The 14,241-nt window shown below is 33.0% G+C and overlaps 1 protein-coding gene and 1 pseudogene across 1 annotated transcript in view; both read right to left on the bottom strand.

The window, feature by feature from the left end:
• Positions 1-528: 528 nt before the first annotated feature.
• The window catches only part of LOC140051751 (lysosomal alpha-mannosidase-like), a 143,384-nt gene continuing 129,671 nt past the window's right edge, over positions 529-14,241 (bottom strand). The window contains exons 23-24 of the mRNA XM_072097051.1: positions 3,959-4,082; positions 529-3,697 (exon numbers count right to left, since the gene is read on the bottom strand). Coding sequence (XP_071953152.1) covers positions 3,603-3,697; positions 3,959-4,082 — 219 coding nt within the window. The 3' untranslated portion in view covers positions 529-3,602. The remainder of the gene's footprint in view (positions 3,698-3,958; positions 4,083-14,241) is intronic.
• Positions 6,084-10,986, bottom strand: LOC140051717 (uncharacterized; annotated as a pseudogene).

Genomic DNA, 14,241 nt, shown 5'->3' with positions numbered 1-14,241 from the left:
ATGGATTTGCCCAAATTAACCCAAAGGCCGGTCGTTCTCCATGGATGGACATTAAGCCCCATAATGGAAATATAAGGGGTGACACTGTGAGTTCATATAGACAGGCACATGGAATAAAGCTGCCTGTGCACTCTCGATCCTTAAGAAACCCATTTGGATTTTGCCTAAAATGAAACAACAGCAGGTCATCTATTTAGACCTAGTCTGGGCTCCAGACGGAGTTTTGTCTTAATATTAGTAAAAATATAAATATTTTTGCACATATGGCGTTTCATACGTGTATTACTTGAGTTTGGATACTCCGTCTGGGGAAACACGCACAAGTCACGTGGTTTGACACCAAGAATTCTTGGTGCATACGATTATCCGGTTGACTAGTTTCAGCTGCATGTGATTGGCTACTCACTCGTACACTGTTTTAATATTCATATTTCAGAATTTCAAAGACTCAACATCTAAGACGATGCGCATGCGCTATATTACGTTTAGACAATGTGCACTTGTTGGGTACATTGATGACAGTTTCTGAAAGCTAGAAATGATTTTATATGCCTAGTAGTCTGGTAAACATTTGATGGGATTTTTCCCAAGAACATGAAAACTCGTCTTGATATGATAGGCTAGCTTCTCCGCAAATCAAACATTGAATGGATCATTTATTATGCGGAGATAATTTAATTTATTTCCCACCCAGCCATACCCTGTCCTGTTCTGTATGGTGGTGTAGCCCTGTTGTGTGCCGGTGTAGCCCTGTTGTGTGCCGGTCGGTGGTGGTATGTACTTTATTGGCGTTCTATTTGGCAGGTCATACGTACGAGTTGAGTATCCCTACGAAGGAGGCCTAGGCCAGGACTAAACAATTAATAAACAAAACAACTTGGCAACACGATTTTATATTTCAACAGTTGTTCAGTCTCGATCGTACATTCAGCACTGTACGTACTCTATCTTTTTCATTTTGAAACAAAATGATCATTGGTTGATTCGAAATCCATATTTACATACCGCCCGCCCCATATAGCCAAATACGGTATGATAACCTACGTCATTCTTATCGGATGTTTGCGGTCTCCAAATCGATTTCTATACGTGTTTCACAAGTCTGTATTTTCAGAGAAAAATCACGGTCGAAACAAAAATAAATAAATATAAAAAAAAGACAATAAATACAGACTTGGGGCAAGTCTAATTTAGACCCTTCTGTGGTTCTCTACTGTATGTTCAGTTCTACATTTGTCCCCTGTATCGGATCAATGTATTTGGCTACATTTAAAATAAGAAATATATCGGGTAACTAAAACTGTAGGTTCCAATATTAAGCCATGGGAAAAGCCTGTCTGTGCACCGTCAATCGTTTTAAATGAAACCCAGATGGATTTGCCAAAATGAACCAAGGGTAACTTCTAAATTCTCTATGAGCCGTAAATTCCGTTATTGGAGATACATGGATACCTGATTGAAATTGCTCAAATGTTTCTGAAAGACATTGTACTGTATAGTAGTAGTATTATTCCCCTTCCACACCGCTTTGAATTAAATCCGCCCCGATAAGCTCTTATGTACAGGATTTCAAAGCAATATCACACTTGTATTTTTCTTTTAGATTGAATAAAAATATCTATTATAAACAATTTGCCGTTAGAAAGCTCTATGCCATGTCGTTATTTAGATGAGAAAAACAGGTCAAAGGTTAAAATTACAGAAAAATAGGTGTTTCAGTCACTTTTTGAAAAAAATGTTGCATTATGGCAAGTATAAACATATATTGTGAACAATTTGACACCAAAATTGGCTCCTTACGACAAATATTTATTAATTTATGTTTTTATAACTTTATTCAATTATGTCAAAAGTTAATAACCACACTTCAGGTCATTTTCAAGCAATATCATCTGTTACACTGAATATAAATGTATATCTTGGGAACAATTTGCTCCTATTTTTAATTCCCTTCGAGCTGCCATTACAGAAAAAAGAGGTCAAAGGTCAAAATTGCTAAAAATGGGGTTTCCGGCCAATTTTACAAAGAGAGTTCTGTTAGAGCTAATATAAACATATACATTGTGAACAATTTGAAACCAAAATTATCTCACTACATCCAAAATTTCTAGAGATATAGCATGTTTTATAAAAAAATAGCAGCCTTTTTGTTTATGGTAATTATGCAAATTGCTCAATGCTGACAGCCGTCCAGTAAAAAAAATCTTCATTCTGATGGTATCGAGAATCAAAATCCTTAAAAAAAAAAAATAGAAAACATTGCAAGGTTAAACCCATTGGCTGCTGGACTATATGTACATTCTATGATTGGTCAATATTGACGTTTGACCCTTAATCACAAAGGGATTTTTTTCATAGGTGATTGAATAGATACCTATAATCATAGAAATGTAATAAAAGACCAAATTGTGCTTCAATACATAATACATTGTTGTAATTGGTCAATTTTGAACTTTGACCCCTTATATCTCGAAAACGCTTTCTATCCTGATCGATTACCTTTCATATTCGTAATCTACAAAAAATTCTGGTCTAGAAAAGTTGGATGGCAATTTGTCCCCTTTCGGGTGGTGATATCCCCACTTTTGCCACCGGACTATTACTATAATTGTGTGTATGTATTATTATGTGTCTAGACTAGCCTGTACCACCAGTAAATTATTTACTGAAAATCTCATCACATCATAGAAATAACTCCCCCCTTTAGTGGTAATAGAATAATCTAATTCTAACCAATAAAAAATTAATAAAAATACATTACCCTTGATATAATGGTACAACCCACCATTAAAAGATAATCTTAGTTTTCTAGATCTACAAAACTAAAGCCTGGTTTCCATTAAAATCGCTACACGCGCAGATGTCGCCGACGCAATCGGAAGGCTTCCCGATTCATCGCAGTCAAATCGGCAAAGTTCAACCATGTTCAACTTTGCCGATTTTGTCAGCAATGAATCGTATACAAGTACCAAAGAATATTTAGCGCTCGCGTACGAGATCCCAGATAAATTCTAGCGTTTCCATAGAATCGCTACGCTCTGTCGTGTAGTGATTTTATGGAAACTAGGCTTAAGATATCTTAGGTCTTAGTTTACTAGACACCCATGTTTGTCCACCAAATACCTTCGTTGAACAGTGATTTAAGATTTAATAAAAGCATTGAAATTCCACAAATGGCTTTGTTGTAATAAAGCGTTAAAATCCACCAACTGGTTTTGTTTAACTTGGTATGGTAAAAACAAAGCAAAACACAGGGTACCACTTAGAAATGTTATAAACAGTTCTAGCGGAGAAAACAATACAAACTGCATCATTAGAGGGATGTAAATCAGGTTCAGTACTGTATAGAACTAGAGTAGTAAGAAATCCTAGTATGTATGTTGAAGAATGTAATTTGTTACAAGGAGTGATTGTGGTAACAGGAACGAGAGTAATGGTTGAGGGCAGCAATAAGGATACATAAACTTGTTTATTACTACATTGTTGTGCATATTTGTGGACACTAGATGTCCCTTAATATTACATATCAAATTTTAATTAGATGCCATAAAATATTGCATTTGATGTGAGCAGGAACAACTCCCTGATTAGAGATTTTAATATTAATGTCCTTTTATAGTTGCTAGGAAACTTCTAATTTGCATAGGAGACAAAAGTACATTCAAGGTTTTTGGTGAAACTGGGATGGGCTTTTTATCTGAAAAAAAAACAAAAAAAACAAGAAAACATAATGTACTGTATGGTTATCAATAACATAATATAAATACTAAAATATTACACCAAATGTTTTACAATTCTAAAGAAATTGATTATAATAGTCATTATTAATCATGAACAGAAATAATATTTTCCTATATTGTGTACAAACAATCAACAATTTTAATAAATCAAATCATTTTCTTATTATTATTATTGTGTAACTTCATCATCAACAAAAACACAAGCATTGATAACTTACTAGATGGCATCATCTGATCACTGTCCATCACTTTCCATTTTAACCTTGTAGCATCCTCCGCAAATTGGTTGGCTGACAGTGAAACTTCTCTCACAGATAGAACATCAAATGATACAAATAGATTCTGCAAAATGAATTAAAAATTTTTTAATAGTAGTTGTTTAATTTGTAACAATGACATTATATTTGTTACTGTTATATTTTAACCCCTGCAGTACAAAAAGCCGTAGACAATTCAACTGCAATACGTAATACAGGGTGAACCATCGATAGTTTATTTTGGATACGGTCTTTTGTTTTAAACTTCACTTATAGTAAGATAATTGTAAATTGTACACACACATATGGGTAATACCAGGAAACATTTACCATCACCACATATTTTTTATCTGTAATGAAATTTGCATAAATGATTATGTAGCAATGTGCCACCCACTTCTAACCATCCAAATATTTGTAGCCTATCAATTGAGCAATGCCTATAATTTACATGGGAGGAGTAAGTATGATAGAGCACACTCTTCCCTGATAAAAGTACTCTGACAAATTATTAAAAAAAACAAATTGCATCTAGAAAAAATTTGGAACAATTTACAGCCATTGATTTTGTTATTACCGTATACACAAAATATTCCTTCGCTTTGAAATATTTGTAAGTTTAAAAAATTAAAGCAATACTGGATATGGAACTTTATTTTATTAAGCACCTTACGAAACTAAAAGATGTACATTTTGAATAGGATAGCAAGAAGTTGATGAGAGACATGCACGTTGCTTAAAACATTTCAATGATTAGAATATGGGAATATCTACAGCTGCTTACGAACTTGAAATCAACACAATATCTATATATGTCCAAAGGCAATGTATATAGATATATGTATATAAATCCAAAGGCAAATTACTAAACAAATGACAATGCTGTGGGTATCAGTGGCTGGATCTCAATGGAGATACAAAAAAAAAAGAGAAAAGCTAAATCAAAACGATAAAGTAAAACAGCCAGAAAAATTAGCAGAGCTTTCGGGCAACACTAGCCCTTCATCAGTGCAAGTGAAGGAATTTGGATAACACCATAGTATAAAAACTGGCAAGTGCTGCCTGGGTGGACAGACGTTCCAACCTAAATGAATTAAAAATCGGGAGGGTATACCGCCACCAACGTTAACACTGTGAAGTCTGTCGCCAACAACGTTCAAGAATAAAAGTATACTGTACTACCAACACGAATCTTTGCAAATCAGAGGGAGATATTGAAGTTGACGCATTGTATATGCATGTACGCACGTGTATCGTAATTAGTATTATTTTTATTGTTATATTATTACATCGGTGACAGTACAGTATTTCAGTTATAATGTATTATTTATTTATCTGTAATAATAGGCCTTCAGTATCATTTAACCACGTCACCATTACTAGTTACAATCAAAATTAGAAAGCCACTCCGAGAGTGCATACCTCCGCCTACTGTAAAATTCTCCTACATAAGATTTCTCCGGGAAAAAATATATATCTGTGTGTGTCTTAATGCTGTTTGTGATTTAGGATAATTTCACTACAAGCATGTGTATGCGAGTTTGGTGTAATGTAACAAGCCTTTCAATTAACAATAGCTTCAGTTGACTAACAACAGAACAGCAACGCGAAAATCAAATGAGTGAATTTGAAAAGAAATAGGTTTTTTAAATGACTCGCATCAAAAAAGGTGCACATTAAATCAAATTATGTTTTAAAATTACAACTCGCCAATTATAACTCTTGCCTCTTGTACAAAAATGAAGTTTTTTGGACAAGTAGTTTTCGAGAAAATGCAATTTCAGTTTACTTAATACTGCTCGCCGGCTTTTGAAAAATTCTGTCCTATCTTTTAACACTAGCAGGTTTGAAAAGTATACTAAAAAGTTGTTCAGAATTGGGACCATGGTCCCAAATGGTCCCAAAATTATCCCACATATCTATCTGTATATTCATTTTGGTAAAGATCTTGTAATTACTTTTTGAGTAATCCTGCTAACAAACAAACAAACAAACAGACAAACAAACAAACGCGATCGATTACATATACCTCCTTGGCGGAGGTAAATAACAATTAATAAAATAAAAGAAACGATCTTATTTTTCTCTATTCATTTATTTTTAAACAACAAGAAACATCACAATTTTTGTGTGTATAATTTGATTTTGAAACATCTATGCGTGCTGTGTGCTCGGTTGTACTCCATACATACATACATTTTTGCAGGAGGTCTTCAGATGGTTTGAAGCTATGGCAGGGCACAAGACTGGAGGGCATATTCATTTTAATTCGAACGATTGAACTCAGCGATCTTTCAAGGTCTAGTGTAGGCGGAAATCGGTTTTATTTTTTCTGATTAGCGAAAAAACTCTTTCCTCACCAGCGTTGCTATGAGGAATTGTTAATACCGATAACGCAACTTGACTCAAAATTGGGAGTTTCCCTTTAATATAACCCCATACAACATCCATTCGATGGAATGTTTGGGTATCTCCACTTTCTTCGTCTGGTCTTTCCATTACCTTGGAATCTAACCATATACCAGCCGGAATATCTGCGGTAGACATAGCCTGATATGCAAGAAATTCTTCTTCCAGTTCATCCATGGTACGCAGGTCGTTAATCAGATCTTTATGAATGTGCTCAAGTGATGTTAAAACATGTTCAACGTTATCCATGCTTTGATCCATTCTTTGAAGGAAGTCAATGAAAACACAATTTTTCATTAATGGGTCATCAAGTGGAAGCCACTCAGAACAGTATTGGAATGCTGTACTATAGAAGCTTCTCACGCCATCATAAAAAGCGTCAACTTGTCTGACATCGATGTCTCCATCCGCCAAAAGCCGTCTTAGTTTCGCTGATAGAGAGACTTTCGTCTGGCTTCTGATTTTCAAGTGAAGTGTTCAAGTATTTCAAAGTTCCAAACTCTTCCCTGGGCTTCATAACCTCCTCTAGCTTTACAAATTTAACTGCCAGCTTATTCATAAAATTTTCCATCTGCTCATGCAGGAGATATATAAGCGGGTCTTCTCTTTGAAGAAACCGATTAAACTTAGTAAACATAGCTATTGTAGACTGAAAAAACAAAAGGTAAACCTCACTGATTGGCTCACTGAATGCAGATTTTAATCTGCCATCACATTCGCTTTCTGATAAAAAGTATGACTTAAGACCATCAAACTTCTTAAGTTCTCTGTTTAAGCAACGCTCCAAAGAAAGCTACCTAACAGAAATATACTTCATTATCTCAGCATACTCCATGTCACAAAATTCAAAATATTCTTTTAGAGCTCCTTTTCTTTTGGTTGACTTGTCAAACCAGTAAAACAGATCAACGCAATGATCTTCGACGTCAAATTTGGTTGCAACGGCGAAGGCACTTGATGCTTTGCCTGCTGCATTGTGTACCGTATGACATGGGCATCCCGCAATGACAATAGGTGGTTCTTTTTCCAACACACGACTTTTAATTGAATTGTGTTCTCCGATATTAGTATTGGTGTTGTCAACACCAAGTCCGGTGACCGAACTCCAATTAAGTCCCTCTCTCTGAAACAGAGCATCTACGTGCTCGTAGATTGTTGCAGCTGTAGCACTTGTACGACCTTCTATCAGATTGATATCCAGGAACTTGGTCATTACTGTAATATAATGTTTGCGTTGTTGAGGTACTAATGAAAGACTCTAACTCGCTTGACTGTCGTAACACTATATTGTTTATTCAGTATAATACTTCAGTACAATATACAACTATAAGTATAGATAAGGAACGCGGAGGATCAATGATGCTGTCGGTGAGGTGTGAAGTGTGTAGGTCTGCCGTGAGGTGTGTGCTCCGTGAGGTGGCTGTAAGGTGTGTCTGGGCCCTTCTGAAACTTGGGAGTATATTGGCTCAGTTCATTTGCATAATGTCATTACATCATCTGTGAGGGTAACGATTGGTCCTAAGTTGATCCAGGGGTGTTTAAGTGGGAGTGATTAACGGTATAATAAGGTATTTCTGTGATGGATGACACTGTCAAATCTGTACTTAAATAGTGTCGATCACTCCTGGTTTAACGATGGGAAAGTCACAAAATTAAGCTAAGTGTTTTCTTTAGGGATTCTATTATAAACTAAATGGTCATTAAAACATCTGGACAAACTCTCCTTTGGACTTTCTGGGTCAAGTTTGTGAACCTATTTGAATTCCGATACAAAGGTCGATTTCTTAAATATAACAGTATATCATTATATCACATCCCTCTGTTTCCCTTTTTTTTTTCTAATCTATTTAACATATAAAAATGGTTGACTCCGAAGTGTAACCTTATCACTTTCACTCTCTCTCTCTTCTCTCTCTTAAAAAAAAATGAAATTAAAAATGAATTTGGTATAAAAATTCGCGTAAATCAAACATAAATCAGTTAAAAATAAAATTACAAAACTTAAAAATAGTATGTTACATTGAACATACGTCAAATCGTGCGACAACTCATCGCGTTCTAATGGTCTTCAAACATAAATCATCAAATTAAAACATAAAACTCAAGAAACTGTGGCTGATTAGCCTAAAATCAAAATATCAAACTCAATCACTTAAAACTTTAAAGAATGTGTGTGTCCCGTTGACACAAACTTATCCACAATATATCGTTATCGTCACAACTTTATCGATTTAAGCATTTATATTCACAGGTAATTACGATTTCAATCAATCGACAAATTCGACTTTTGTACTCAATGTCAACAAAATTACAATTAAAAGTACCAAGAAAATCTCCTGTTATTGTATATCAATTAATTAATGCTTGAGATTAACGACTCAAAGGTTAAACAAAATATTTGTTACAAAATGATTGTCGTTCTTTTCAATATCTCAATATATCGATCATCAAAATTCAAAATTAATCTTTATCAAAAAACTCGTTACAAAATCAATACATAATCATAATTTCAATTCTCTTTTAACTGAAATCACATTATTATTAAACAAATCTCATCAATAACGTAGACTATGCTATCGTTAATTTAGCAAATGTCGTAATTAAAAATAATCTTGCAAAAAAAAAATTAAATCAGTAACTTGTTGCATTATACAAACGTTTTATGAATCGTTTTGGCGATCCACTTATCGGTATCTGTTTATCATTAATGATCTCTTTAATTAATTTATCTGTATCGTTATATCTGTCAATATTCCACCAAAATTTGCGATCATTAGATTCGTGTTTTGTTTTATCAGTGTTGCGTTTGACTGAAGTCGGTTTAGAATACGAAACTAAAACTTGGAAATGTCCTGCTTTAAATCTACCTCGGTTTAATGTCATATTTAAATCATTAGGTGCTGTCATAATTAGATTAGTTTGTTCCTTGATTTGTTCTTCTTTCATTTGGAATGGGGCTGCTAATCCCATGTTATTCTCTACACAGTCAATGTAAGGTTGCAAGTTAAGGGGTTCTATCCTAGTTGGATGTGTAAGGGTATCTGATTGCAATTGGGCTGGTGTCCTGTCATGTTCGTCGATAAATTAAACATTGTTTTCGTTATTTACTACGTTAACGGTGTTCTGAATTTTCTCATTATTATTATCGGCGGGTTTATTCAACAATTATTTTAACAATTTAAAAAACAATTTTAGTGTGTATATATGTAAACTCTCACTTTTCAATCAAGGTTACAAATCAAAATTCAAAATGGTTTTGACTTACCCCAAATGCTTCGGATCCAATTAAAAATGAATTAAAGGAATGCAAAAAGTGTTCAAAAATGTTTAAATGTTCAAACAACGAATTAAAAAAAATGCGAAAGGTGTTCATCAATGTTCAAAAAAGTAAATGTTAAAAAAAACGATCGAAAAAAAACGGCGTGAAGTTGAAAGTCTCTAAACGAAACAGTTCTTGTCCGCTTGCTTCTGTTTTGATTCTTCTTGGGTCTTCCTCGATCATCTTCTTTGTCTTTATCCAATGGTTATAATTTGATAAAATTTCTGCTTGTCTCGATCTCATTCAAATATATAATTTCAGCTTGTCTTTTGTGTCTTCTTCGATTATCTTCTTTGTCTTCATCCAATGGTAATAATTTGATAAAATTTCTGCTTGTCTCGATCTCATTCAAATATAATTTCAGATTGTCTTTTGGTTTTCTGGTTTTCTCCTTTCAAACAAATATGGTTATTTTTGTCTTCGTCTTCGTGTCTTGTTAAGTGTTTATTTCTTGTTTTCTCACTCCGTTCCTTATGAAATTTGGGTCTTCCACCATGTAATATAATGTTGGGTTGTTGAGGTACTAATGAAAGACTCTAACTCGCTTGACTGTCGTAACACTATATTGTTTATTCAGTATAATACTTCAGTACAATATACAACTATAAGTATAGATAAGGAACGCGGAGGATCAATGATGCTGTCGGTGAGGTGTGAAGTGTGTAGGTCTGCCGTGAGGTGTGTGCTCCGTGAGGTGGCTGTAAGGTGTGTCTGGGCCCTTCTGAAACTTGGGAGTATATTGGCTCAGTTCATTTGCATAATGTCATTACATCATCTGTGAGGGTAACGATTGGTCCTAAGTTGATCCAGGGGTGTTTAAGTGGGAGTGATTAACGGTATAATAAGGTATTTCTGTGATGGATGACACTGTCAAATCTGTACTTAAATAGTGTCGATCACTCCTGGTTTAACGATGGGAAAGTCACAAAATTAAGCTAAGTGTTTTCTTTAGGGATTCTATTATAAACTAAATGGTCATTAAAACATCTGGACAAACTCTCCTTTGGACTGTCTGGGTCAAGTTTGTGAACCTATTTGAATTCCGATACAAAGGGTGATTTCTTAAATATAACAGTATATCATTATATCACATTACTCTGCCAAATTCAGGATCGAAGATACGTACGGTTATCGGGTACATTTTTGCAATGCCTGTGTCGTTGCTACCATCAATCATTATACTGAATGGTTGCTTTTTCATTTCAGTAACAAGCTGTGTTCTTAGCTCAACACCAATGCAATTAACAATTGCGGACGTTTTTGTTCGTGATTGATAATTTTTGTTAGTTGATCAGAAATATTGAAGAAAGTATTATGATGAACTATCATGCCATCTTTACCTCAGCCTGAATAGAAGGGTGAAGAGTTGGCTGATCAATTGGTCGTTGTTTTAAAAACCGTCGCATTGAAGTATTTCTGATCGATTTTTCATTCAAATTGTGCTTCTGAGTTCCTTTAGTAAGATAACACAAAAAAGGAACTTAATTGATGATGATATATTTAAACCTTATATTTTACTAACTTTAATAATAATTATGTTTGTAAGGCCTAAGTATTATTTATTGCATTAATAAAAGTGAACTATTGGCTGATTGCTTTTTGAAAACTATCGTAATAAATAAAGTGCCTTTTCTGATTGATTTTGCAGTTACGTTTTGCTTTGAGTTGAGAGATACAATTAATACAAACAAAAAGAAAAGAACTTGTTTGGTGATTATAAATCAAACTTTATTTACTAACTTTATATTGTTGTATACCCTTACAACTTTCTTTACAACTTTCTTTAGTCTCTAAAACTACGCTACTACGTTTTTCCGACACACTGTAAAACCAGAAAATTTCATGAGTGATTGCAATTCGCGAAAGTATGTACGCAAAATACAGTACTACAAGTACTTTTCCGGTACATGCGCAGTGAGAATACATACAGTACTGTACGATGGTACGATCGATGCCTGGGCATTGGAATTGGGTCAAAGAACTTGTAACTAGCAATTTCAGTACACGCGCGCCTACTACTGATACTGTAGATTCATCGCGTACTGTCGGTAAACACAAAGGACGTCGCATACACAGCAAAATTTGAAATTCTAAGCAAGAAAAAAAAATCTTGTTTTAAGAAAAAATTCTTAAAATAAGTATTTTTTTTCTTGTCAAGATTTAAAATTACTTAAAACAAGAAATAATTTTCTAGAAAAGACACATTTTCTTAAATTAAGTTTTGCAATATTCTTGAAAATGCTTATTACAAGAAATATTTTACTTAAAATAAGAAGTCAATATCATTCTCTTCTTATTAAGAATAGTTTTGCTTAAAACAAGATTTGAAAATACTTAATTTGAAAAGTATTTTACTTAAAATAAGAAATCAATATTATATTTATCCCTATCAAGAATAATTTTTCTTAAATCAAGATTGATGAATTCTAAAAATTACTTAAAACAATAAATATTTTTCTAGGTAAGACAAAGTTTCTTAAATTAGGTTTCGCAATATTCATAAAAATACTTATTTTGAGAAATGTTTTACTTAAAATAAGAAGTCAATATCATACTATCTTATCAAGACTATTTTTGCTTAAATTGAGATTCGCAATATTTTAAAACATACTTATTTTGAGAAATGTTTTACTTAAAATAAGAAGTCAATATCATACTATCTTATCAAGACTATTTTTACTTGAATCAAGATTCGCAATATTCTTAAAAATACTTATTTCGAGAAATGTTTTACTTAAAATAAGAAGTCAATATCATACTATCTTATCAAGACTATTTTTGCTTAAATTGAGATTCGCAATATTTTTAAAAATACTTATTTTGAAAAATGTTTTACTTAAAATAAGAAGTCAATATCATACTATCCTATCAAGACTATTTTTGCTTGAATTCAGATTCGCAATATTCTGATTTTGAGAAATGTTTTACTTAAAATAAGAAGTCAATATCATACTATCTTATCAAGACTATTTTTACTTGAATCAAGATTCGCAATATTTTTAAAAATACTTATTTTGAAAAATGTTTTACTTAAAATAAGAAGTCAATATCATACTATCCTATCAAGACTATTTTTGCTTGAATTCAGATTCGCAATATTCTGATTTTGAGAAATGTTTTACTTAAAATAAGAAGTCAATATCATACTATCTTATCAAGACTATTTTTACTTGAATCAAGATTCGCAATATTCTTTAAAATATTTATTTTGAGAAATGTTTTACTTAAAATAAGAAGTCAATATCATACTATCTTATCAAGACTATTTTTGCTTAAATTGAGATTCGCAATATTTTTAAAAATACTTATTTTGAGAAATGTTTTACTTAAGATAAGAAGTCAATATCATACTATTATCCTATCAAGACTATTTTTGCTTGAATTGAAGTCAATTCTATTTTAATATTCTTAAAAATACTTATTTTGAGAAATGTTTTACTTAAAATAGATTGTCAATATCCTTATATTCACACAACGGTAGAGCAGTTAGCACTTCAGTTTCAACTGATGAAAGAATCTGGGTAATCAAACTGTTTGTGCTTTGAATAATCGATTGCACTGCAACCTAAAGAAAATAATATTGATTTAATATTTTTTATATTCAAGTTTTAATATGTTTAAAAACTAAGTTGTGCTTTAGTTGGGGAGCTATGCAGCCTAACAAAAAAAATGTTATTTGTAACAATGAAATTGGTCACAAAAAAATGCAACATAAACTTAGCATGTATAATGCCTAGGCCTAGTACCCAAGTCCTATAGTTACTATTATAGCTAATAGTCCTGTATAATAACAGTACCAGCAAGGCCTAGGAAATAGACGTATTTCTCTAATAAAAAATAGTTTAAAATGCATAATTGTTGTAATTTTAAAGCAAAATGGCTTACCTGTGGAATCTTGTTTCTCTCCTTTAATTTTAGTAGAAAGAAATCAGCATTTTTTATACTATTATCTGCTTGTTCATCCTCTAGTTAGTAGGCCTTCTTGCTGAGCATCAACAAGATCATTAATATTAAACAATCATTAACAGTATAACAATACTAGAATTATCACTACTACTATCGTCAGTTGATAAATCATCCCCGTTATAATAGTTTTTTTCTTCATTAACTTCGTCAGTCTCCTAGTCTAGGCCTAGTTCTACTTCATCCTCAATTGGCATCCTCGTTTTCTCCAGGCATACTTATATACTGATGTTTCCATCGTCAACAGCAGGAGGTTGCCGATTGTTATACTCGTCCTTAAAATGGCGTCTTATGACATGCTTGTAAAACGAATTGTAAATTCCAAAGCTTGCCGGGCAGCGAACCACCAATTCCACATGTTACTCGAAAATTCGGAGTATTTCCATGAATTGAATTATAATGCCTTAGCAAATACTGTACCTACTTCAGTTTACTGGCACGAACTTATCGCTTTTTTTCGGACTGCAACAAACATGTGTCATAATCAAACAATTAAACAAAATTTACATTTAATTGTATGATTGTTATTATAAACATTGATACGGAATAAAAA

Source organism: Antedon mediterranea, chromosome 6 (genome assembly GCF_964355755.1).
Source record: "Antedon mediterranea chromosome 6, ecAntMedi1.1, whole genome shotgun sequence".
Lineage (NCBI taxonomy): Eukaryota > Metazoa > Echinodermata > Crinoidea > Comatulida > Antedonidae > Antedon > Antedon mediterranea.
The sequence above is the reverse complement of the archived record's forward strand: the minus strand, read 5'-3'. Positions and strand labels throughout refer to the sequence as shown.